Source organism: Brienomyrus brachyistius, chromosome 14 (assembly GCF_023856365.1).
Source record: "Brienomyrus brachyistius isolate T26 chromosome 14, BBRACH_0.4, whole genome shotgun sequence".
Taxonomy (NCBI): domain Eukaryota; kingdom Metazoa; phylum Chordata; class Actinopteri; order Osteoglossiformes; family Mormyridae; genus Brienomyrus; species Brienomyrus brachyistius.
Window position 1 is genome coordinate 2,110,379 of NC_064546.1, and position 26,465 is coordinate 2,136,843.

The window sequence follows — 26,465 nt, forward strand, 5'->3', positions numbered from 1 at the left end:
CGAAGAACCTAGTCGTGTCGTTACAGTGAATTTGTCAGACAGCCATGAGAGTCACGTCTCCTTTCCGTCTGCAGACGGAGGCAGCTGAGCGTGAGCCCAAAGGAGACTCAGGTGTGTTCAATTAGGTCGTCGTGGTGGTGCCTGGGAGAAAGAGCGGGGTGCGCGTAATGCTTTATTCCTTATGCTTTTTACGTAAAGGCGTATCTAACTTGGTATTCCATATATTTTCTATAATGAGACAATAAATCACCCTGCACACGTACATGTCGAAAAATGTTGCGCTGTATTGCTTTGACACACGCTGGACGGGAACCCAAACCAGGTGACAAAAAGCGCCCCCTTGCGCGTATCGTAAGAGATGCACTAACTGCTTCGCAAGTTGCACGCTCTGTCTTGACATTTCACAAAACCAGCCTGCTGGAATGTGTGCCTCGTTTCGTGCTGTCACACGGTTTCCTGTGAGGCTGTGTTGCGTGGTGAGTGCAGAGTGACAGAGATCTGCTCTTTGCCCAGCCAGACCTAGGATGAACAGCGTGGATGCACCTGAGGAAACCGCTGGAGATCGGCCCAGCTTTCGGCTGCAGCCGCTGAAGACGACGCACCTGCCTGGGAAAACATCGCCATCCCGTTCAGCCGGAGGCTCGGACAGTCGCCCTTCTTACCGCGATGCCGTCAAAGTGACGGCCAATGGGGTGCACGACATAGAGGATAGAATCCTGCGGATAACTGGCTACTATGGCTATTATCCAGGTTACTCCAGCCACAGAAGTAAGTACTCAGTGTTGTTAAGAAAAAAAAATACGTTTTACTGAATCAACAATGTGTTGGAGTAAGTGCTTACCAGGGCGAAACCTTTGACAAGCGTTTCAAATACCAGCTCAGCATGCTGATCAGACAGCAACAATTGAATGACTGCGGGCGAAATTATTAGCATATGTATAGATCATATTTGCATTCAAATCCATTCCGTTTCAGTTGCTGTGTGTGGATTTCGGTAATATCGGCGTTTGTTAAAATACCATTTTCAGAACGGGTGCCTATAGTTGCATATATTGTAATCGTGCAGCTACAAGTGAGATGTCTTTAATACAGGAAGGTATTTAGTAATCATTATTATATTATTTATACAATTGTGAAAATTGCTTTTATTGTCAAAACTAATTAACTGCTGGTATGTCAATACATTTCCCGGACAACACGAACAACAATACAGTACGAACAACACTTAGAAGAAGAGAATTTTCACCGAAATTGATTTTTAATTAAATCAGTGTATCACAGATGATCCTGCCGGGAAAACTACCTTGTTGAATTATTCATTCCTTTCGTATCTTAAGAAATGCGCACTTAAACCTAAGGCTGTTTTCATGAATTATATCGTTTAACTTGGATTTCCAAGTGCTTTTACATAAAAGTGGTGCCGTTTAAAGTTATTAATAACAACTAATTATACGTATCTGCTTTTTGGGGAACGCAATCGGAAGTATGCTTTAGTCTGCTTAAATTTTTGATGAAAATTAACTTTAGGCCTATGTATTTTTTTTAGAAAAAAATGTATAAAATCTATAAAAATATAACTCAAAATATCAGCAGATTTCGATTTGCGTGACCCCATAAGTTTTGAGGAAAACAGTCTAAATTCAGAGATGGACAATGCAGTGCTTTTAATAAACGTGGCGTAAAGTGACAAAGCTTTACTTAAATAGATCTGGCCGCGTATCGGGCGCCTGCCGTCTCTGTGTGGGCATTGTAAGCTAAACAGCTCCAGCCTCCCCCCTCTACATGTTGACAAAAATGAGTAAGAAGACCTTATCCAAATAGTGCGCTTATTGTTTCGTACACTCAGAGTCATCAGTGGCTGCTATTCCTTTGTTTTTAATAACTTGCGTAACGGTTTTGAAATGAGTCAGAAAAAAAGAGAAATATTACGGCATTGGAATGAAAAATTACATCTCCTTTATTTCCATCCTTTTGTGTATCCCGCAACCCTTTTAGGTAAATTTCCTAGTTTACATGTTTATCACCAGCAGAAAGGAGTTCCACATATTGGTGTATGTGGTATAGGGGTGTCGGGATGCTCTGATATTGCCCAGGGCCCCTGAATGCCGCTAATTCCAAAATTGTTTTTTTTTTTCCCTTAATGATAGTAACAATAAAAGCAATTTCTATACGGTAGTTATTTCCCTAGTGATGCCTCTGTACGTTCCCGACTGCGATCACATAAAGCCGACGGCTGCGGCTCCGGAAACTGAGCGTCAGTTCTTCTTTTATACCCGGTTCTGTTAGACAGCCACGCCTCTTTATGAATAGCCCCGCCCCCAGAGCCCCACCTGCAAGCAAAAGCTCATATGGCAAACAGGTCTGTCAGCTAGAAGGTGGACCCTTCAAAGCCCATGGGAACAGATCACACAGCATCTGCAGTCACGGAACACACGCTTTACACACAGAGACGTATCACTCCTTTGTGTATCCATAGAAATTGCCCTTTTCCTTGTAATAATAAAAAAAAACGTAATGAGATTAACCAAGAAGTAAACAACTAAATATAGACATCCGTCTGCCCTATAACAAGTTGTTTCTGGTAATTAGAGTAGCATACATCTTTTGGAATAATCATTTTGCCTTAATAGGGAATTATATTCCCATATGCAGTACATCTTAGTGTTTCCTTGCTTGTTATCCCGCCTTGATCTCTGGCTCACTGCTCCCCGGCTCCCCGCATCCCTTAATCGGCGTTCTCCTCGCGTTCCTGCAGAAAAGCCCCCCCCCGCCCACAGGCAGGCTGGGCCGCGTCGCATATGCCTTCAAAAGAGCCCGTGCGCTAAATAATTTCCCTTCACATTGTTTTAACACCTGTGGATGTCAGCCTTGTGGCCGCCAGCCGCTTTGCCATTAGTGTGCTGGGATGGGGGGGGGGTAAATGGTGCTGCCTTTGTCAGTGTCTGAAACTGAGGGGTGGGACTTTACTGATATGGGCTGTGGGACACCAAACCTCCCAACAGTCATGCATCCACAATCCACAGCTATACATGTAAATGCAACAATAGCCCCCCCCGGTGATGAAGCCAGCCACAAATTCAAAATGGTCGCCTGCCTTGGCTCGCTGCTCCCTACAGCCCAATCTCATTTTGCATGTGGATCTGCGGGAGGTGGGAGAGAAGCAGAGATCCTCACATGAAAGGGGGGGGGGGTGCCTTAGCCCTCCCTGCTGCACAGAATTATGTGGGGGTGGGGTGGGGTGGGGAATGTCTATTTAAATACATCCCATGCCTTTTTGCCATTCTAATCCTTTAGGTGAGCTTCTCTCTCTCTTTCCCTCCCATTTTCCCTTTTTTTCCCCAAGCGTTTGCCACACCATAGGCAGACATTAGGATTACGGACAGTCCGCCCCAAGCTTAGCGCTTCCAGATATTTCCATAGGCCATGTTTGAAAGTGAACAGTGACGTACCTCTGTTTTTTTTCTATGCAGGTTAGCAGCTTCCCGGCGACATTTAAATGTAAGCTACGCTCTGATATATCGCTGTAATTGCCTTACTGTTAATCCATGTGGTATGAGTTTTGGCGCTTGAATACCAACAAGGAGGGAGGCCGAGTCTTTTAATTAGAGTCTTCGTTTACTGCCTGCGCCCGGGAAGAAGGGACGCAGCCCCGTTTCTCCAACCGGAGGCTGTGGCCAATTACGCGGCTATCTCAGAGTCCGCGCTAGGAGGGATCTTCAGTTTGAGCTACGAGTCATTAGCCAGCGTTTAGCGTGTTCTTGGCTGTTTGTCTGTGGTTTCTATGCACAACCAATCATAAAATGGCCCAGAGGAAATTGCAGTATATTTAGGTCTTAGTCGTAGAGACTTAGCTCCGTGGGAAACGCTGTAGTCCCACACTTCTGGAGGGGTGGTTCCAGGTTTTGTGTGCTTGGAGTTAGCATGTTCTGTGCTGGTTAGCATGTTCTATGCTGGTCTCCTCAGGAAACTCTGGGTTCATTCAGCAATCTAAAGACATACAGGTAGGCTAATTGGTGTCTCAAAGGTGCCCATCGTGTGTGATTTTGTGTGTGTGTTTGTGCAAGTGTGTGTGCCCATCCAGGGTGTGCCTAGTGCTTCCTTGGGCAGACTCTGGGCTCAGTGCCACCTTGTATTGGACATGTGGCCATGGAAAAAAGACGGATAGATATGTAGGTGTGTGTGATGATGCTCTTTCTGAAGCCACAGAACAAATTTTGATAAACGCCACTGTATTTCAAGAGATTCACTCAGCACTACCAGCTATTGGCAATTACCAAGAGGCAACCTGAGAATAGAGGTGAACTCTGATTGGTTACTATGCCCCTAAGCCACACCCCCCCAGCCCTTCCTGACAGGCAGAGAATGCAGAAAATAGGACTGATGAGCACTTAAAAGACTCTCTTCTGGTTTACGTGCTTGATTATGTAGATTTTTTTAACAATAACTAAAAGCAGCTGTTTTTAATTATTTCTAAGAGCCGTTTTAGTTAATTACTATGAAGTACATTAATTCCACAAAGGAGTAATTAGAATATAACTTGCTCCACACTGCTGGCTGTGTGAATGTTGTCATTTTCCTATAGATCAGCTTGGCTTGAGAGGGTGGATGGCTTTAAGAACTGGTCTCGCACTGAATTGGGAAAAAGTTTCTGGATTGAGCACTGCTAATTACACCAGCAGTGAAGAACTATGGACCTGTCAGTGAAAAATTAAGTGCTACTTTCTAATTAATCAGCTATTGACAGCTACCTGTCCAACCACCGGGGCCATTAAGGACCTCATATGTTTATTTCAGAGATTAACTTGCTAGGCAGTGGCGATTGATTTTCAACACTATTTCACTGGTTTGTAGTGGCAGGTGAGGCTGAATGCTGGTCTCAAGTGAAGTAGACCTCTGGTGGGGCGGGGCCATGAGGCATGGTGTTAGTGTTATGGGATTGGCTGATAAAGGCAAACAATTTTATTGTGGTTTTATTGTGGTGTGGTTCATGGCAGTGATGTAGTAATAACTCCAGGAGAGATGTGACATTTGTCTTACAGCAGATGGTAGATGTCAGTTGTTTTGTTAATACATTATATTGACAAAAGTATTGGGACACACCTCTTAATCATTGAATTCAAGTGATTCTTTCAGACTCAGTGTCACATGTGTATAAAACTAAGCACCTAGCCATGCAGTCAGGTTTACAAACATTTGTGAAAGAATGGGTCGTTCTGAAAAGCTCAATGAATTCAAGTGTGGTACTGTCATAGGATGCCACCTTTGCAAAAAATCAGTTTGTGAAATTTCTTCCCTGCTAGATATTCCACAGTGAACTGTAAGTGGTATTATTGCAAAGTGGAAGCGTTTAGGAACAACAGCAACTCAGCCACAAAGCGGCAGACCATGTAAAGTAACAGGGCGAGGTCAGCGAGTGTGAGGCAGACAGATGCCAGGAGAACATTACTTGCCTGACTGCATCGTGCCAGCTGTAAAGTTTGGTGGAGGAGGGATAATGGTATGGGGTTGTTTTTCAGGGGTTGGGCTAGGCCTCTTAGTTCCATTGAAGGGAACTCTTAATGCTTCAGTAGACCAAGACATTTTGGACATTTTGGACAATTCTATGCTTCCAACTTTGTGGGAACAGTTTGGGGAAGACTCTTTTCTGTTCCAGCATGGCTGTGCCCCAGTGCACAAAGCAAGATCCATAAAAACATGGTTGGGTGAGTTTGGTGTGGAAGAACTTGACTGGCCCATACAGAGCCCTGACCTCAACCCCAATGAACACCTTTGAGATGAACTAGAACCCACATTGCAAGCCTTCACATTCAACATCAGTGCCCAGACTCACAAATACTCTTCTGGATGAATGAGCAAAAAATCCCACAGACACATTCCAAAATCTTGTGAAAAGCCTTCCCAGAAGAGTGGCAGCTATTATTGCTGCAATGGGGGGGACCATCTCCATATTGATGCCTATGGATTTGGAATGGAATGTCAAGAGAGTTTCCTGTAGGTGTAATGGCCAGGTGTCCCAATACTTTTGTCCATATAGTGTATGTCAGCATTTCTGATGGGCCTGTGCCCATCAATACCGATAGTTATACAGGCCTCCGAAAATTATATCCCCTATATCTCTCATATGAAAGTTGAGAAAGGAGGGTTGGGGGCATGGAGACAGTAGCTTATTCAAACACCAGACCTCCTGTTACTCTGCAGATCCTGCCCCTTGAGCTGACTCTGGTTAAATGTCACGTGCGTGTTTATAGAACCAGCGTTGCACATCAAAGTCAGTTTGTGTCCTCCGAGACGGGTTCGTTTTCCACACAAGCGTCTTTATTTGCAAGATCAAACAGCTCATTTGCAAATGCCGTTTTCCAGGGCCAACTCCCTGACATGTGACTGAAATGTACTGTTTTCCAGCTCATTTCTGAAGAAAGATAAATGCCCAGAGCTGGTGTCGTCTTCCGCATTCTGGTGATTTGTTCCGGTTTTAAAATGCTGCACTTTGCTTTTATCACACCGTGTAAAGCTGAATGTGGGTTATTTTCCTCTCAGAAGACTGTTGTAACATTGGAAATGAGCGAGGAAAGTTCAGCTCACCTATATCGCTATTTTCCTCTTAGATGCATCTAGGGGCGATTTATAAACTTCTGCCCTGACGTTTTCTTTAGACTCCATTATTCTAAAAAGTGACTTAAAGAAACTGCTTTTCCCTGACAGACAGAAGCTGCTGAACTGTCACAGAGCTATAACTTTTAGCAGTCATATTTGTGCTTGTGTTTATGATTTGCATGTTGGTTGCGGCTATTTAGAGCACGGGATGTTATTGCACTAATCGGTAACAGTGACTGGTATCTGTCTGGGGTCTGTGACTCATCTGTTGAAGGGTGATAATTACTTGCATGTACTGTAAAAGTTGCTGAGTTTCATTTCTGGCTGCAGTAAACAGGGCTGCAAAAAATGTGTTTCCTCACCTTGCTCCATGTGCCACATGGTTCTGTCTGTGGCCACTAAGAAAAGGTCACATATGAAGGTCGTAAATCTGTTCTGTTACACTGGAGGCATTGATTAAAGATTGTGGAAGTGGGTAAAAAGCACAGCAGGACTTAGACGGCTAACGCGTTCAGCACCAAGTGTTCCAAGGCAACCGCACAGCGGCGTCGAGTGGATGAGGTCCCTCAACCTCGCTTTCAATCTGTCACGTGTAAAATGAGCTCCTGGAGCACTGAGGCAAGGCGGAAAGTGCTGACTTTAGAGTGGAGGGTTTACCTGCTGCCACTGCAAAGCCCATGGAGCCTGTTAGTGCATCGCAGAAGGCATCCTCTGCAGGACAGCGAGGAAAGATCACCCCAGCTTCGCAGACAGCACCTAAAAAGTGCCTCTGCTCCTGTCCTGGGTGCAGAAGGAAAGGGACAAAATTACCCAGCATGCCAAGGCTGGGAGTGTGAGTGATGGAGCAGACTTTGACTGAGGCTGGTCTGGCTCCAATAGGCTGGATGGGGATTTCCTGCATGGGGGGTGGGTGGCAATATCCCTTAAGACATCCCCTTGTTTGCCAAACAGTAGAAACAGCAGCAGGAATAGACAAACGGAAGCCTTTCGGATTCTACTCGCATTTTATGTAGTGCGATGGAGGAATTAATTCATTCTGCTGTTGAAAAGTACACAAGGTTGTGAAACTGGGAACAAATCATAATTGCCCATTAAGAGTGGGACTGTCTGTTAGCAATTTGTATATGTGAGCTAAGTCCTTTGAAAATATGTAACGTGACAATTTTGCCAGACAGTGGGCAAAACGGTTCCAAACAACCAGCCAATTAAGATAAATTCAGGCAGCCCTAGTGTTTTAGAAATGAATGGGGTCCCTCTCCACCAGAATTTCAATGATCAGTAGTGATGACCAAATGAAACTTCATGAACCATTTGTTGTATTTTTTGGCTCCACTAGATGGTGCTCTTGGCTCGCTTTGGGGCGTGCTTTGAGCCCGTTTTTAGGGTGGCCCAGGCAGGATATTGCAACGCAGAAACCACAACACAAATACAAAAGCCACAACGGAAGTAGACCACAACGGAAATGCAGCGGCCCGACTATATTATTGGTCCAGGTTGCCGGGGACTATTATTGCTGGTGGACGGGCGAGCTGCAGGGGAAATTTTCGAAGAGGTTTGAGAGATAAGTGAAATGTTATCGCTTGTTATCCTTTTCTTCCATGTTTTATTTAAACACAAAACTGGAAATAGAAAAACGAGTTGTTTTCTGTTTTCTCATTTTGGTTGACAAACAGGATGGAATGACCTACAAACACTAAAAGGCTTGCATTGCAAGGAATTATTATTAAGCAGCGGCACTTCTGTTGAATAATACTGAGAGCCAGGGCGCTATACCGAAGTAGACTCAAGATTCAAGGGGAATTATTTGTGACATGCATAGTTACACATGTACAACATGCATTGAAATGTAACCCTGAGTCATTCCTGAGACACGTGCATTGATTTAAATAAAAAAGATAACTAAACATGGTGATATGGTACATACGTTTCATTATTGTTCCTTCTCAGTCATGTTAAGTCAATAGAGGTGTTCTACGTAGTATACATAAACGGATACATAAATGACGAGTAGTATGTTCACAAGTAAACAATACGTACTCAGATATTTCAAGATTCAAAGTGCCATTGTGCTCTTTAGAACAGATGTGCAAATGGAAAACTAATTCGTTCCGTCGTTTTAGATAAATCGTGCCCACGTTTTATTAATTCGATCCCATTTTCTTTATTTTTTTAGAATGTCACTATAATTTCTTGTCAATATGTCATGAGAGGGCCTCTGTACTAAAATAAGGTTTGATCGCATAGAATTTGTTTAGTAAAATGTGAAACAAATCAGACAAGCCTCAAAGACTTAATGGAAATCACGTGCCGCTGCGTAGAGTCTGTCGTTAGACTCTGTTTATACTGTTGACATTTTGCATATCATACCCATATCATGCCTATCGGTATATCATATTGCTGCTACTTATCATACTGCTGCCACCTTTATTTATGTGTGGTTGCCATTCCGTTGATGAAGAAAGATTTACTGATCTTGACTTTGCCGACGATGCTGTGATCTTAACGGAGTCAATGGAGGCTCTGATCGGGGCTCTTGAGAGACTGAGCGTCTGGGATTGCGGGTTTCCTGGATTAAGACCAAGATCCATGCATTTAATGACTTCTTGGGCACAGCCATCAGTAGTGTGTCTGTCTGCGGGGAGAATGTCGACATTGTCGAGAGGATCACTTACCTCGGCAGCGACATTCATTTCTCTGGTGACTCTTCCTATGAAGTCAGCAGACGGACTGGGAGAGCATGGGGGTGATGCGGTCGCTGGAAAGGGGTGTGTGTAGGGGTGGGCGCTACACCGGCGTCATAGTCATTACCGGTGTGATTGTCCGCCACGATATGGATTTACACTACACCGTTAACACCGCGAGAATTCTAAAAATAAAGCATTTTTTCTTCATTTTTTCAAGCTTCATTTGCAATTTAAATACTTGCAGTTAAATAGTACATGTAACCAGGTTATCTGCGTTATGTTAATTTTCTATTAAACGCACTCCAACGAAGTGTTGCAATAGCAAATTAACAAATTCAAAATAAACAGATTTGCATGTGTGTGCAAACTTATCTCGAATTGAAAATCGCACTCCAGCCAGCTGACCGAAGTTGGCAACCCTGCATTTTATTTTAAATGAACTGTAAAATGCACTGTTTTCTGCTGAAGCAGCTTATTTGAAAAAATATGACAAAACGTTACCTATGTCACATGTCATGACACATTTTAAACCGCCCATAACCATCTTAAAGTGTACTTAATATATAAAATATTTTTAAATGTATATAAAGGGACATGCTACTCTTCCCAAAACTTGCAAAAAAGTAACCGCGATATAATATTGTCACCATCCAAAAAGTGAAAAATACCGTGATAATAATTTGAATTCATATCACCCAGGTGTGTGGCGTTCCCAATATCATTGCAGGAGGACAAAGGTCCAAGTCTTTAAAGTCCTGGTGCTCTCTGTCTTTCTCTATGACTGTAAGACATCCAGTGAGCTGAGACTCCTTCGGTACTGTGTCTCTTTGGAGAATCCTTGGGTACCGCTGGTTTGATTTTGTGTCGAACGAGTGGTTGCTAGAGGAGCCCCGATTGAGGCACATTGCCTGCATTGTGATGGGGCATCAGTTACGGCATTACGGCCATGTGGCGCTTTTCCCTGAGGGTGATCCGGCTCACAGGATCCTCACTGCTGAGGACCCAAGCAACTGGGGACGCCCACGTAACACCTGGCCGCAGTAAATGGATGGCCGACCTGACCTGACCTGACTTGACCTGTCCTTCTTGCATTTTAGTGCGTGCTGTACTTAATATATATGACAATACATCTTGAACCATTTTCCTAGCACAGTCCTTATACTTAGAGTCTGTCCTTTTCTCGGTCTGTGTATGCACCAGTACAAATGTATTAGGCTACAAAAGGGAATGGCATAAAAATGTTGCGCTTAGAGTAGCTACAGACGTAACCCCACACGCAAAAAGCTCGTAGGTTAAACTATCGCCGGCACCCGCGATATTTCACAAAAGTATTTTGGTTATTGATCGAATTTTCTGATACAGAAATATGGAGACACAAGCAAAAAAATATACTAATTGATGCATTAAATGTAACGGCTACAAAAATAATTACATTTGTTCTTGCTTCTACTATCTCTTCTCCTGCACTTCTGTGTAATTTCCAAGTTAGCGCCAGTGCTTGTGGACAACTAGTGAGATAGTTTGTGGTCAAAGGACAAGTACCTAATCTGGAGTAAGTACTGAAAAAATGATTGTGGGCCTGCCTCCGAGGAACTACAATAGGGACGAGTTCCTCCAATGTAAACATGATAAAAGTCCATGGTTCCAGAAAAGGTGTGTGAAACCGCCTTTAGTAAAACGTGCTGAAGTTTCGATATATAGTGCTAGAGAATTAATAATACATGACCGTGAATTAACTAAAACGTTTTCCGCACATCTTCTTGTCACGTACAAGGGTAACGCCACTTGTGTCAGATGGAAAAACCGCAGTAGAATGTGAGAGCTCATTGTCTCTTTTTTCCATTTTTGATTTCAGCACAAAATGGATGATGACTCGTTTTTCCATTTCCAATATTGTGCTCAAATCAAATATGAAAAAGAAGGATATCAAGTGATGATAACATTTCACTTATTTCTCAAACCTCATCAAAAACTTCCCATAGAGCCTGTCCATCTGCTAGCAATTACAGCTAGCAATAACCTGGACCAAAAACACAGTCCAGCTGCTGCATTTCCATTGTGGTCAACTTTCATTGTGGCTTTTGTATTTGTGTTGTGTCTTTTGCATGGCATTGACGCGACTGGGCCACAGTACTTATTTTTTTTACAGAGAGCACCATCTAGTGGGGTCAAAAAATACAGCAAGTGGTTCATGAAGCTTCATTTGGCCATCACTAGGGACTGGTACAGGTTTCAGTCTCGTAATACTCGTGATAAATTTCTCGCAAAAATTGGGCTATTGGAGGTGAACTGTGTTTGTTTTCTTACAATCAGGTTAAACACTAATCTCTGTTTTGAGCCACAAATGTGCCTGAGATAATTAGAAAAAAATGGATGACAGGGATCAAGTCACCTGAAAACTAATACCTACAGCTTGGAATTTGATTTCTTTAATTCTGTTGAGTCTAAACAAAAATACTTCCATACTCAACATACCAGCATTGTTTGTTTTAACTTTTTGTAAAGCTCATTTTAAACTTGGAAATAATCAGTCCTTAACTTGGAGTAACAGCAAACCCTATCCTTAGAACATAGCTGAACCTCTCTACCTCCACACTGACTGCATTAAGTTCTCCTGTAATGGACCTCTTCCCCAGGCTTTGGGTTATTTTTTACTGCAGGAGGCTGAGCTTCCTCGCAGCAGGAGTCTGATGAATATGCTGTGGCATTAATATTCGCGATTTGTCTCCACCTAGTGGTTCATTGAAAAAAAGACTCTTGCTCTGCAAATGTCCCACTTTATGCAAGAATAGCTGCAGATGTAAATGCTGAAGTGCCCTCGTACAAAGGTATACGCAGAGGAAATCAATAAGCATTGTTTTCCTTGTGCGCATTTTGCTAATTCCTAAGCCAAGTTTTGTATTTCAGTAGTGTCAGCACACATAACAAACCAGTACAGTATATTTAGCTGGCCTGTGAGTTATTCATCTTTGTGATTTTTTTCACTTTTTGAATTTACTGATGTATGGCAAGGTCTTCTCCATTACGGAAGTCTGAAACTTAGTTAACGTAAATAGATTTGTGCTGCCCTCTAGTGTCTTCTAGAATGAATGCGCTAAGTAACAGGGATAACTGGAGATGCGGTACTTTGTAACGAAAACTGCAGAAAGGAAAGCAGTCGTTTAAACTGTGTAGTTCGCTATGTTTCCACTAGGTGTAGGCATTACCATAACAGATTTCATGTACAGGATTGCGGGCGCAATTAGCAAGACAAATGCTGTGTAAAATCATGACAGAAATTCCTATGAGGTATAAATTTTTATCCTTATAACTCAATATTTACAGATTGCACATTCTATTTGTCCTAGAGTTATGACTTGTCAAACATAAAAGTAGTTTTATTGTAGTATTGTATTTACAACAGTTTGTGTACACATTGAAAAGCCTGATTTACTCAAACTAGAACCTAGCTTTATTACAACTCCAGGCTACATAGCAAGTGCCTGACTCCTGTTTCTGTGGATTTAAAATATCAGGGAAAATGAAATATTGCTGTGGACTTTTGTGTGGAATATATGCATAACCTGAGAATCGTGTCCGTTCTTTTGCACCATCTCGGATCAGAGGATTACGCGAGCTGATTGGTGGAATGAGGATGGGGGCTCAACCTCATGGTGCATTAGCCCCGCCCACCCACACCATGGTGACGACAGCAAGGCATAGAGCTGCCTGAGGTAACACAATGGCAATCTGAATGACAAAGGGCCTGAGCATCGCCTGCGTCAGTGAGATGGCCGCTACAGCCCAGTTGTTACTGTGGTGTGTTGGGGGGTCAGTTATTTTCAGATACCTGCTGGCTTGATGTAGGACATTGGGACAATGTTACAGTTTCCTTGATGAAAATATTGTACCCCAGCTGCAGGGTTGGTGGGAGGAGGGTGTAGAGAACGCTTTGCCGTGACCCAGCCCACTCCCTGCCCTCCCCCCACCTGGAAACATGCCCTCGTTCGTGAGCTCGCTGCCCAGTGCAGTTTTGCTTTGTTTCCCCTTACGCTCAGGCAAACACAGCTGTCTTGTTTTCATTGCCTCACCTATTATTTAAAGCCCCCCCCCCTCCTGTTAACATGGGTTACCTGTCAGCAGGTCAGTTAATGTCATCTGACAGATCTACAGTGTAAAGAGTTTAGCTGGAAACACATACAGGCGATGTGTAATTTCTCCTTAAATTCTTTGCCTGGGGTTCCTTCAGAGAGCCATGAAGAGTTAATAAACTGGTGGGGGGGCTTAATAAGAAACTCAGCAGCTCATTTGCAGGTAGAATATGGGCTCAGGTATGCCTCCTGAAATAATACTAAAAGCGCATCGCAGATCCCATGGGGGCTGGAGGTACAGCGTTCCTGTAAGCTCTGAAGGCTTAACATCGTTACATCAATCACTCCCCAACTCGGGTGGCAACATGCCGCTTCAAATTGGACCTAATTGGAGCCAGTTGACGGCGTTAGTCCCTGTAATTTTCTCACATTATTGAATTCCTCATATAAATGTGGTGTGAAATATGAGTGGAAACCTGATACCCTGGCATTGTCACGTAAGCCAGGCTAATTCATCTATCACAGGCTTTAAATTCAAGCCCATGATAGATTAAGTCCAACACTGTAAATACCAGTAAATAAATTGGCCCAACTAGTGTTTTGCCCTTGGGGGGGGTGTCTTTATTTCCCACAGGGATGGGGCTATTTGCTATGTGTTGCTTATAAGATAGAACACACACTGCTGGTGTGATGTGTCTGTACCAAGTGGAGCCCAACGTGAGTGCTGGTGCTGGAACCCAACAGGCTAAAAGAGCACCCCCTGCTGTGAGGGTGGGGCTACTGCCAGGAATGGTGTAGCTGGGGCAATAACTAGTGATGGCCAAATGAAGCCTCAAAAAACATTTGCTGTATTTGCTGACACCACTAGATAGTGCTCTCTGTTCACAGAAGAACTCAAAGCAAACCCTAAAGCAGGCCAAGAGCACCATCTAGTGGGGTCAGAAAATACAGCAAATGGTTCACGAAGATTCATTTGGCCATCACTAGCATGTTATTGTCTGTATTGCTGTCAAGACATTAAATAGGTGTAACATGAAAAAATTCTTTTAATAAGCTCTCATAATATTCTGGTACTGATAATGCAACTATCCCGCGACGCAGTAGGATAAGCGGTTTGAAAAATGGATGGATGGATGGATAATGTACCTAACGCAATCTGTCCCTGTCGTGTTCCTGCTGACCATCCCGTTTCCATCCATTTGTCTCTGTTACTCGCACCTGTCCCTCGTCTGATCCATGTTATCTTTGTACATAAGCATCTGCCTGTGTGATGGTTCCTACTTCGGTCTTTCTTGGTGTCTGTATTAGTCATGGGAGTGTGTAGTGCTGGTGTTGCTCTGGTCCCCACATAATTAGTTAGTGTGTTTTTTGGCTTATTTCCCCGATCCTCAACTCAGCATTCAAGTAGCCTGTGACCCTATTTATTGTTACCCTGGCTTCCTGTTTTGATCCTTGCTGGTACTTTTGTTCCCGTTTTTGTTTTGTTATTCTAGTAAACCCTTTAAATGTTTTCTAAAGGTTATGTGTTTGTCATGACAGTTGCAGGGTGGACATGACTGATTTATGTTATACTGTAGGTCTCTACCTTTCCTGAGAATGACTAATTAACTCCCCTCTCGCCCCCTATTCCACCTAGGGGAGCGGCCATTGGCATTTCACCACCCTGATGTGGAATATTGCTGTTCAGTACATGGTGTTTGCAAGAAGTCTTTGTGGATGCTGTGTTTGGTGCTGTACCTGGGAGGTTGTAGCTGAATTGTGCGTGGAGCCCAGTATGAGACTCAATGTTCTGAGCCATTCCTGGATTCAGAAGTAACTGGTTTGACTCAAACTGCTTCCGACATGCCAGAAGGACTGAACGTAAAGTAGTTTAAAAAGGATAGGAGACAAAAAAGGCAGTTTTTTTTAAAAGAGGTGAATACTATACTTGATCTTGTGTGCTTTAACTTATATTTAGCCCTGACCTGTTCTTAAATTCCCATAACAAACTGAAAGTATATTTTGTACTTTAATGTACCTCAGAGACTTTGAAAAGCAGCCTCAGCCCTCATTAATTCATTTACATACAACAGAATGGGGTTTACAGTGATCTAGAAAGTTCCATGATGAGATGGCATCTGCAAGATGAGCCGAGAGGATCTGTCCCTTCACTCAAACATCTGAAGCCCTCTGTTCCTTCAGCTCCTGACAGGTTTCGGAGGATTGAGCGGCTGTGTTGGCACACGTAGTGGATTCCCACATCAGCCGCAGTGATCCTCTGTGTCAAAGATGTTTCTTGAAGTCAAGGCAACCCCTACGTTCAGGCCTGCTGTTGTTCTGGGGGCGGCCAGGAGAGGGCCCTAGTGGGAGGGGCTGTGCATCATGGGGAACTAGTTGGAGTCGTTTTGTCCTGGGAATTACGCAAGGCGGGCTTGCCTGCGTTTCCTTAACAGCTCCCAAATCTGAATCCCTACCCCATGCGGGGTGACGAGTTTTCCCGTTTTACCGTTTACTCTTTTCCACCATTTATTGTTTACTCTGCTCCTCTAGTGACCTTTGCATTGATAGCTGAGCTGTCCCATGCTGTTTTTTTCAGTGACAGGAGTAAATCTGATTTCTCTAGCCAGGGGACATGGTCTGACCTCTCTGCCAAAGCATGAACTTGGGGTTATGGTTGGTGTCCATGCAAGCGAGCGGGACAGGTTAGAATGAGAAAGGCACCTGCTGTGAGCCGACCCTGGATAGGCCGGGGTTGGGGGGGGGGGCATGTGTGACAACAAGGGCTGTAAAGCAGAGCTAAGGAGGGGGCGACCTATCCTGGCCTGTGGGGGAGTTACCTGGTGCTGAAAGTGTGAGTGTGTACCCCCGGAAAAAGTAGAAGGAGTTAGAAGAGTAGGGCGAGGACCTCAGCTTCTGTGCTGCTGAATGTGGGGTGGGGGGGGGCAAGGGGCGCCACGTCACCACGGTCTCCGGAGGACGGGGGCCACTTCAGGTAAGCCAGCGCTGAAGCAGCTGTCAAGTGGGTTGGGGAGCGAAGGAGGGAGGGAGGAAGGAAGGGAGGGAGGGTGACTGTGTGGGACTGGGGGAGGAGGAGGAGAAGAGTGGGATGTGGGGAGGGGTAAAGGAGCAGCTAACACAGCATAATTAGCAGGGGCTGCTTGGTTACTCTCCAAACAAAACAGCAGATATGCAGAGAGAAGAGGGGACATGAAGCTAGAGAGAGAGAGAGAGAGAGAGAGGGAGAGAGAGAGGGAGGATGAGGATGTGAGTGCGATGCACGGCGGTACTTGAGCTCCAGTCTCCATTGGAGACGGTTCAGCGTCAGGCTCAGCATGACGGCGCGGCAGTGAAGCCCCATCCAGTGTCCCGAAGCGAGCCGGGTTGGGAGAGCCGGGGAGCAGCCCGCCATGCAGTGGGGGGCCGGGGGCCACTGAACGCAGTGGGAAGGGAGACCAGCTTTCTGCCCCAAGTGGAGATGAAGAAGCACTCTGCCAGGGTGGCCCCGCTGAGCTCATACAGCACGCAGGTCCTCACCTGCCCCGTCTCCGAAGGTACTGTGCCCTGCGTTGGGGGGAGGGGTTTCTCACGCGTATGTGTGTGTCACAGGCATGGGACAGCATGGACCCCAGCTGGTGTCAGGCCTGAGCGGGCTGTGGTTCTGCTCGGCTGAGGGCAACATACTTACAGAGCACTGAGGTCCCGGCTGTTAACGAGGCTGTCAGACTAACGGCTTAATGAGAGTCACTATGACCCGCAGCGTCTCTAATGCCAGATGAGATGGGATCCGCGAGACCTTGGGATACAATGGGATACAATGTTTTAACATAGGAGACTATGTGTGCGTGAATGCAGTCTTGTATGTTACATTGTGGGGACTGTCATTTTAACCTTCAGGGGACATTTTTTCGGTCTCCACAAGGGGAAACTCAATTTTATAAAAAGACTGGCATCAAAAAAAGCTAAAAATGCCGAAAACTCCCACACAAAACTGAGTAGGTTTATGGGTTTGCCTGAGAGTCTCCGCTCTACAGGACGGGACAGGAAAGGCCTTTTTGGTTCTCATGCTTCTGTTCATTTCAGATGGGAGTGTAACTGAGAAAAGGATCATGGCAAGAGATTATTTAGCAGAGTCCCTGTAAGACAGTCGAGCGTACTCCGGATCCAATCTGCACTTACTGACAAATGTGGTCTTATAAGGTTAAGCTAACGTCAAACGCTGTATGCGCTCGGCACACGGTGAGCTGTCAGCCAGCTCCCTTCCGTCTCCTGGGAGGAATTAGAGGCATTTGGAGGTCTGCTCATTCCCCGCTAATGCCTCTGGACTTCAGCGTAAGTGTGACACATCAGTTAAGTATATTAGAAAATATATTAACTGAAATCAAATAAAGGCTGGATTAACAGTGGGGCGACTGTAGCAGACATACGTCTGTAGATACTTTTCACTGTCCCCTTATCGGTTTTGTATGTACTAAATGTTGAATTTCCAGTTCCACACTGGTTATAGCTGGTACTGGAATCCATTTCATATGAATTTGAAGTGTGAGTTGTATCGGATTGGTCCCAGTGGCGCATCACCGCTTGCCGTAACTGACACAGTGTCTCCGAAGATCACATATGAGGCTAGGGGTTGGCGCCAATTTGGGATCATTGAACTTAATGAGAAGGCAAAATCATTAGCTGGGCTCTTATTCGTTAAAGGGAGGAGTGACTGAGTCTTCAGAGGCGTGCGGGATGGCAGGAACTCAACTGTGAAGTTAATCGTTGACGGATTCACATTTATTTACTGGTACTTCCTTAGCTTGCAATGCTGTTCAAAGTGAATTAGCAGGTTAAGTACCACCCCCTCAGGACATGAACCCAGAACCTTCGGTCCAGTGTGGACTTAGGGAAGGGGGGGGTTGTGATGTGGGTCCTGTGCATTTTATATGTATACATCAAGGTTTGCAGATTTTCTTGCTCAAACACACCTCGTAAACATGGCAATTAGCTCATTAAGGTGTGTTTGCTCAGGGAGTCTGTGCTGCATTCTAGCCGTCCAGGACTGGAATTGGGGAACCCTGGTTTATACCTGGACTTTGGGAATATTCAGAAGTGCCATATAACAAGCTGTACTGGCTGTGAATAATGTGCACCGCTGCCATCCGGAGCCGGGGGCGTACAGGATGGCAATGGGAGCACCTTCGCCCAGTGACAGAGAGTGTGTGTGTGGACGTGTCACGCCGTTTATCCAGAGAGGGCCCGCGTGGTGCAGGCAGCCTGATCCACACCCATTCTCGCTCCCTGCTTGCGGGCAAAGCACATCCTACCCTCACTCATATCCAAGTGGGCTGTGTATTGGATTAAATATCCAGGCGCTGGTGTGTTTGTGTTTGCAGACTCGCATCTGCAAGAGCAGCGTCTTCGTCGGTAATCCGGCACCGGTGCTGACATGACAGGCTGATTCGCTTGCCTCCACACTGGCCAGCCCAACCCTCATTCTACCCTGAGGGGAAACTACTCTGATTATTCTCCAGTGAAGAAACATGTCAATGACTACCAACATACATTTGTTTGCACATGGGATTCTGAGGAACGAAGGGTTTCTCTTTCGGGCGGCCTGGCTCCCTGTCGTGCCTCTTACGGCATTACTCCTGTCGTGAAAGGTGTAATATTGGTGTAATGTTTCCCCTTTGAGTTCCCTGGGTGGAAGTGGTAAATACATTAGATCAGACCAGATTTTCATGCTTTTCTTCAAGCCCAAGCAGACATTATAGCTGTAACCATGAACAATAGGGGTGGCTTTTGAAGGGCCGGTACTCTTGTTTACTAACCGACTTGTTTACTAAGAAACTGACAGTTTCTGTGGGATATGGACAGATTTGTGCTGGTAGTTTAGATGGGGAAACAGTGCTGTTTGAGGGTGGAGCCCAGGGGTGTGTCTGTGGGTGGAACCAATGGGGATCTGTGGGTGGAGCCCAGGGGCATGTCTGCTGTAGACCCTCCTCCCAGACAGGCCTATTGGCCTTGCATGTCACATGCCAGCTCTCACCCCCCCCCCCAGCCCCTGCCAGTGACCAGCTGCAGCTTTGCTTTCTCTGATGGCCCCAGAAGCGACAGCCTCTGCCTGCTGTGTCTGCTTTCCTGCCTGAGTTTATGGGAGTGAACTAGGGATTTGGGAGCTCTTGCAGGAAATAAATCAGGCTCCTGGGCTATGAACCCACTCTGCCTTGTGCTTAGTAGCCAGTTACAGATGAGCAGGTTCCTAAGGTCAGCATCATAAGGTACATTTGGTGGAGATGCTAGGGTATGAGGTCATTGGTGTCTATACCTTGAATCTCCCCCACTACATACATAAATAACAACTCACTTTATTGACTTTGGCTGGAATATTGGGGGGGGGGGGGGGGGGTTGAGGTCTCCACCCATTACGGGAGAAACATGATTATTGGAGAGGGTTGTATTAGCTGGTTTTGATTTATTGGGGGGTAATTCCCCAGTAATTCACGCCTATGATTCTACACATAAAAGTTCTCATACATATGACAAATTTAAGAGCCGAGCTCAAGGCACTAAATTTGTACAGAAAATCTCTGAGGTGCTTTTCAAAAATGAGAGCTCAGATTAGACTTGGGTACTTGATGGTAATCGAGGGAAGTGGGGGTTGAGATTTCAGCTGCATATGTTTGGACACCCCAGCATAGAGTCAGCGCCTCAGTTTGGGAAATCGGGGGGGGGGGGAGAGAGAGAGAGAGAATGAGACAGGAAAGCTGTGATTGACTGGAGTCAAGGGGTGTCTGTAAAATGCTGAGCCGGGTGGGGGACGGGGTGTCCATGGGAATTAGGGGGCTGGCATGAGAGCCTCAATGTGCTGACCCTCAGCGCTGGCCTGCCCAGGTCATTCTTTATTCCTACTCAGGTGTAAAACGATCACCAGCAAGAGCAGTGTAATGGATTTGAGTCTTCCGGAAACTGACTCCCACCCTCCTATCCAAGTGCTTGAAAGCCCCACGCCCCATCACCGGAAATCTGTGCCGCCCACCGCCTCACATGTGGAAATAAAAAGCAAAAACAACCTGACCGAACTGAACCCCAATCAGCCAATCATCTCCCAGACACGCCGATCCCACATCGCAGCTTAGGTCTCTCATATTCTTGCGGAACCCTGCTTAGCAAAATGCGCAGAAGCCGCAAAACAGGTTACACAATTCACACACGCGCCCGAGAGAGAAATCGCACGCGGAGATTGGTGAGCTATTATTAGTGCTTCAGCATTCCTTCTTCGTTCCCTGCATGGATTTTCGTTCATCGTTCTCCCTCCTGCCTGTAGTGCTGCCTTGTCAGGACCCCCACCTCGCCAGCAAGGACGACACTGAGTGGGAACACGCTGCTCTCAAAGCCACTGACCTGCAGAGCATCGCATCATTTGAATTGCTGACTCTTTAAAAAGGAGCAGGGAAGGCCAGTTAGTCTCCCAGTCCGAACGACTGGATGTTCCCATTAGAAAGCCAAAGTACTTTGGCGTGTGAGGCACTTTCATTGCTCCTCAGGGTGTTTTGGGTGTCAGCTCAGGACAGGGAGGCACGGAGCTTGCGGGGACGGAACTTCTCGGTCCGGCATCGGTTAGCAGAACCGCAGCCTTGGTTGTGGACAGAAACAGCCTGCGGATATCCCAGGTGGCGGCGAGAGCTGCCCACTTGTGCCCTTCATGCTGGCTGAAGCGGCAAAGGCAGCTAGTTGCAGTGCCACAGATCCCCCGGGACGGAGGGCGGCATGTGCAGAGCCCCCTGGCCAGAGCTCTTTGTGGCACTTGACAAAGTGGTGCATCTGTGTCCTCATAGGTCATCGAAATGCCCGCCACGCACAGCGCATTTCCCTCATGAAAGGTCTTCTTCACTTGCTGCACTGAAAGGAATATTTCATAACATAGAAATATGACAGATTGTATCTTATATGCCCTTAATATCCATCGGTCCGTATTCCTACCACAGGAACTGAGGTGTTCCTGCACAGGATTTTGGCAACCTATTAATATCCATGTGTTTATTAATAAAGCAACGTTACACATTCAAGAGCTAACATTCTGTCATGAGTTTTAATTCTGCATATTTTCCTTGTCTCTTGTCCCATTGTTTCATTCTGGATATGTCTTTGTTGAAGAAAACTGGAATTTATAACATGGTAAATGAAAGTAATAGAGGAATCTTTGTCGCCCCCTGCAGGAGAGGATGGCTCCGAGTCTCACGCAGAGACGCTGGCCAGCGAGGCTAGTGGGGAGCAGGGGCAGTGCCAGTCGTGTGCGGCTACTATCCTGAAGGTGCTCAGTGGCCTGCTGGTGGTTGTGTTCATCTCCTCCTCTTGGGTGGGCACCACGCAGGTGGTCCAGCTCACCTTCCAGTCCTTCTCCTGCCCATTTTTTATCACGTGGTTCAGCACCAACTGGAACATTCTCTTCTTCCCCCTTTACTATTCTGGCCACCTGGTCACCACACGGGAGAAGCAGTCGCCCATTCAGAAATTCAGGTATGCCCCCCCCTCAACCTGCCAGCCGTCTGTAGATGTTTGACTGTACATCAAAGAGATGCAGTCAAGATGCATGCAGATGGAGAGCATTTCATTTGAAGCCACATGTCCTTGTTTAATTACAGGCCCTAGTCATGCATGCAGGCATGACAGTGACATGCTGACCAAGATGATCTGTAAGACTCGTGTCAGATCGCCAGGGTCATATTTAACGTAGAGAAACACAGTCTGCATATGTAGGGAAGGTGAAACAGCTCTTCCGCCTTTTGCAGGGAGTGTAGCCGCATCTTCGGGGAGGAAGGGCTGACGTTAAAGCTGTTCGTGAAGCGCACGGCACCCTTCTCGATCCTGTGGACCCTCACTAACTACCTGTACCTGCTGGCCCTGCGTAAGCTGACCGCCACTGACGTCTCCGCGCTCTACTGCTGCCACAAGGCCTTCGTGTTCCTGCTGTCCTGGATCGTACTGAAGGACCGCTTCATGGGTGTGCGGGTGAGTGAGGGCCAGCCGAAGCCAACGGCAGGGCTTGGAGGAAACATAGACTGGCTGTTAATATAGTGTTTGGGCCTCGGGGTAACGTGGCAAAGGCTACAAATCTAACGAAGGGGTTGGGAACTGTGGTCCTCGCCAGCCAAAGCATATGGGGCATGATATATTATCCCTAAATTAGCAAATATTTTGAACTGGAGCAGCATGTGAGGGTGGATCCTCTCCAAACAATACAAATTAACAGACAAGGTAGGACAAGAAGTTGCGCATCTTACCTAAAAGGCCAAGGGAACTTGAATTCCCTGCCCCTGAATTAAAGGAGGCTCATTTTTAATGGACCTCAACCCACAATCCTCTTCACTGCCTCCTCCCGAAGATCGTGGCAGCCATCATGGCCATCACTGGCATCGTCATGATGGCCTATGCCGACGGTTTCCATGGTGACTCCATCATAGGCGTGGCTTTGGCTGTGGGCTCCGCTTCCACATCTGCCCTCTACAAGGTATGCCTTCTTCCTGAACCTTTCTGTTGCTTTCTGAACATTTCTGATTCAGGCTGCCGTATTTGCATATTGGTACGTTTCAGGGATAAATGGCTAACATGGCCGCCTCACACCACTATTCTACTGCCCAGGTGCTGTTCAAGATGTTTCTGGGCAGCAGTAACCTGGGCGAGGCAGCACACTTCTTCTCCACGCTCGGCTTCTTTAACCTGGTCTTCATATCCTGCGTGCCGCTGGTGCTGTACTTCACTAAGGTGGAGCACTGGGGCTCCCTGTCCACGTTGCCCTGGGGGTACCTCTGCGGGGTGGCGGGACTCTGGCTGGGTGAGTCACACGGCACTCCCGCTTCACCACAGCACTCAGTTCATTTCTGGCAGTGGAACGGAGCCTGACATTTCAGCAACAATAGTGCAGTCTCTTTGATTGGGACTCAAAATATCACTTAGCATTATGAGATGCTGACAAGGTCTGGTGATGGCATCTAACACTGTTCACTGCAGTTATGGTTGGTGTTTCCTGGATAATGGCATGTAATGGATGTAAGCATCCTTGCCAATCCTCTCCCCAAATCAATGCCCGGCTGTCCTTGCCATTTATGGCTGTCCAGGCCGAGGCTCCGGACACTCTGTGCTTTTAGCATAGCAGATGTGTGTTTCCAAGTTTATCAGAAGTTTGAGCCGGAGTGTCTCTTTGGATTCTGGGAAATGTGCGGATTCAGAGCAGCATGTCCCAACAGGAAGGTACCGAACCTCAGTCCGTTAATCCCCTTCCCCATCTCCCAGCATTCAACATCCTGGTCAACGTGGGAGTGGTGCTCACCTACCCCATCCTCATCTCCATCGGGACCCTGCTCAGCGTGCCAGGCAATGCAGGTGCGTGTCACCACGTAGATTTAACCGTCGGCTGGAATTTTCCACGCACACTCAGTCACTTCCAGATTCAGGCCAGTGGGAGGCGGGGTGAGAGCTTCTGTGCCTTTTCTTCCATCTCTGACTTCTTACATCCTTCATTACATCGTTTCCCAATCTGATCCTTGGGGACCCTCCGCAAAAACATGGACTGTCTGGGGGACCCTGAAGACCGGATTGGAAAACACTGCTTCATTATGTTAAATTATGTGTCGCTCTATACTTAACCTTGCACACTTAGCAGAGGCAGACACTGGGTACCCAGGGGTCAGTGTTTTGTCCCTACGATTACAAAGCAAATCTCACTCTACCCAAAAATAGTGTCTTCTCTCCTGGGACAGAATCAGCTCCGCAGCCTCACCAAATGCGGTGGGTATCACTCAATAATGGACAGTTGAGTTTCTACGGCAACCTTAAGTGTCTGCTGAATGTCTCCCCCCCCCCCCCGCAATTATCAAACTGTCCAGCTATAGCAGACTATATCAGTTCATCAAGACTCGGGGGAGGGAGCACTTCAGCTAATTATTTCCATGCGTTGCCGAGGTGATGATCAGCGTGGCTCCTTAAGAGTTGCAATGCATTCTGGGATCGCTGCCTTAAAATACTCCTTTAAATCATGGGCCTATCCTTATGTGTTCTGTTAGTAGTCAGTTTTGGGATGGCTTGGTAAGACTGGAAAAATATGTTTTGCCCTCTTCAGGTCCTTATAATGGTAATAAAATAAAGGTTTTGCCACTAAACAGTTTGCATTAAAAAATTCTAAAATCAGGAAGTGTGGCATGTACTTCATTCTGTTTTATGAGACATCATTGCGTCAGTTATCTCCGTGCCCTTCTGTTCAGCTGGCTCTCCCAGAGTGGCCATGATTAAATCAATGCTGCTCTGCAGGATCAGTGACAGGCAAAGTGCAGAAGTTGCATATTGTGTTTATTTGAGCTTCAGCACCCATCAGCACCTTTATTACTTACCAGGTTACGGCCCATTGACTGATTTTGTGATTTAAAAGCGTCCCTCGCTGACGCCTTGCGCTTTTTTTGCATGACTACTCCAGTTTGGTCATTTAAGGGCTGTAATGTATAATTCTCGCTTCATATACACCTGGGTGCCACAAATCAGAGTGTGACCTTTCCCCAGCCACCAGGCAGTTCAGGTCTCATGGGGCTCACTGTACAACTGTAGTTAACTCTTAATGCTGTCCACCAGTAGGGGGCGTTTATGTGCTGACTAATCAGGTAGAACCATCTATTTAGGTACCAGATTTTGAGTGCAACAGTACTGTTTAGGGACGGGTATTGATGGGATTTTATTGATACTGATATCCATAGTGATACTGCTTACTGGTACCTATACTTATCAATACTGTTATTGATACTCTTATCGATACTGTTATTGATACTCTTATTGATACTATTTGATAATGTGGTGGAAAAAGTTAAGACCTGATATGAAAACATACAACACTTATTCTATTCGTATTTATATTATACAATAAATATACAATACTATATTTCTATTGAAATAGATATTTTGCTATGAATATTTGCAAATATACAATATATACTAGTTGCCAAAACTGTTGAGCATTGCACTTAAAAAATTACTATACGAATATTGCCAGTAATGTTAATAACAATCAAGGAATGTTAGAAATATCTTACACTGGACGATTAAATAAGTGAAAGCAGTAACCACAATAAAGTTCTACAGTCTCTAAAAATCGGAAGTGTTTACACAATTTTGTCCACTAGTGTATATATATTAAAATAGATAAAAAAAATAGATAAATGCAAATGGATAAATTTAAAGACATCTTTTAAATAAAATTAGCGGTCCGATTAACTGCATGGTTCAAGGTGCCCCAATGTGTTCCCGCAGCCGTGGACGTGCTGAAGCATGAGGTGATATTCAGCGTGGTGCGTCTGGCCGCCACCTGCATCATCTGCCTGGGATTCCTACTGCTGCTGCTTCCTGAGGAGTGGGACTCGGTCACGCTGCGCTTCCTGGCTGCCTTCGCCGACAAGAAGGCCGAGGAGCACGGCGAGGAGCTCACCGAGTCCAGCGTGCACACGCGCAGTCGCAGCCGCGCCAACGGCGCCGTCTCCATCCCGCTGGCATGACCTCGCCCTCGCCGCCCACCGGCCAATCACCCGCCTTGCACAAACCCCTGCCCCCCATCCCATAACTGCTGGGGGAGAGTGACTCTGCGATCCTGAATGAAGAGTGCGACTCCGGGAAGGAGCCAGAAGCAGAATTATGACGGGAAAAGGCAACTCTCTGCTGTCATGCCTTTAAGAGGAGTTCAGATTTGAATGATTGACTGTGTTAACGGGAAGGTGAAATTTTACTCTCTTTGCCTTCCTGGCCACATCCCCCTCCCCCAGACTACAACCTTCCCACCATGGACTGTATTCTGTGAATATAAACGTTGACAGGGCCAGTATGGCCCAATCTTATCTGTATTTAATTAAACGCTTGGAAAAGTATATCAACAGGGAACAGAGACTAATAAAGTATTATATAAAGGAATGGGTGTAAAATAAATCATGCTTGATAAACATTTGTAATAAAAGGAAAATTAGGCATTAATTGACATGATTTTCTACTTTTTCTTGTTTTATCAAAATGTGTCTCTGTACACAAAAATGCTAACTGATCAATCCTTATAGCTACAGATTTCTAACTCTTCAAAGCACCAATGTTTTCGTTACACGTACTAATACCCTGTTGCATGGGAAGGCAG

At 45.8% G+C, this 26,465-nt stretch overlaps 1 protein-coding gene across 5 annotated transcripts; it reads left to right on the top strand.

Annotated features, from left to right (window-relative positions):
* On the top strand, positions 1-26,309 carry slc35f4 (solute carrier family 35 member F4). Of its 5 annotated transcripts, XM_048975727.1 has the most exons (8): positions 1-111; positions 518-768; positions 21,526-21,826; positions 22,099-22,318; positions 22,692-22,817; positions 22,949-23,141; positions 23,600-23,689; positions 25,601-26,309. In XM_048975727.1, the coding sequence occupies exons 2-8, from the start codon at positions 525-527 to the stop codon at positions 25,840-25,842; spliced, it is 1,416 nt and encodes a 471-aa protein (XP_048831684.1). In that variant the 5' UTR covers positions 1-111; positions 518-524; the 3' UTR covers positions 25,843-26,309. The 5 variants fall into 5 exon arrangements, with proteins under 5 accessions (XP_048831684.1, XP_048831683.1, XP_048831685.1 ...); XM_048975726.1 differs by lacking the exon at positions 1-111 and having other exon boundaries at positions 385-768; XM_048975728.1 differs by lacking the exons at positions 1-111; positions 518-768 and adding an exon at positions 16,533-16,878.
* Positions 26,310-26,465: the final 156 nt, after the last annotated feature.

Bases quoted from the DNA above. Each gene is read 5' to 3' on its own strand.
- slc35f4 (XM_048975727.1), top strand. From the start codon at position 525: ATGAACAGCGTGGATGCACCTGAGGAAACCGCTGGAGATCGGCCCAGC. The intron at 21,827-22,098 runs GTATGCCCCCCC...CGCCTTTTGCAG, and splicing joins TCGCCCATTCAGAAATTCAG to GGAGTGTAGCCGCATCTTCG. The intron at 23,690-25,600 runs GTGCGTGTCACC...GTGTTCCCGCAG, and splicing joins CAGCGTGCCAGGCAATGCAG to CCGTGGACGTGCTGAAGCAT.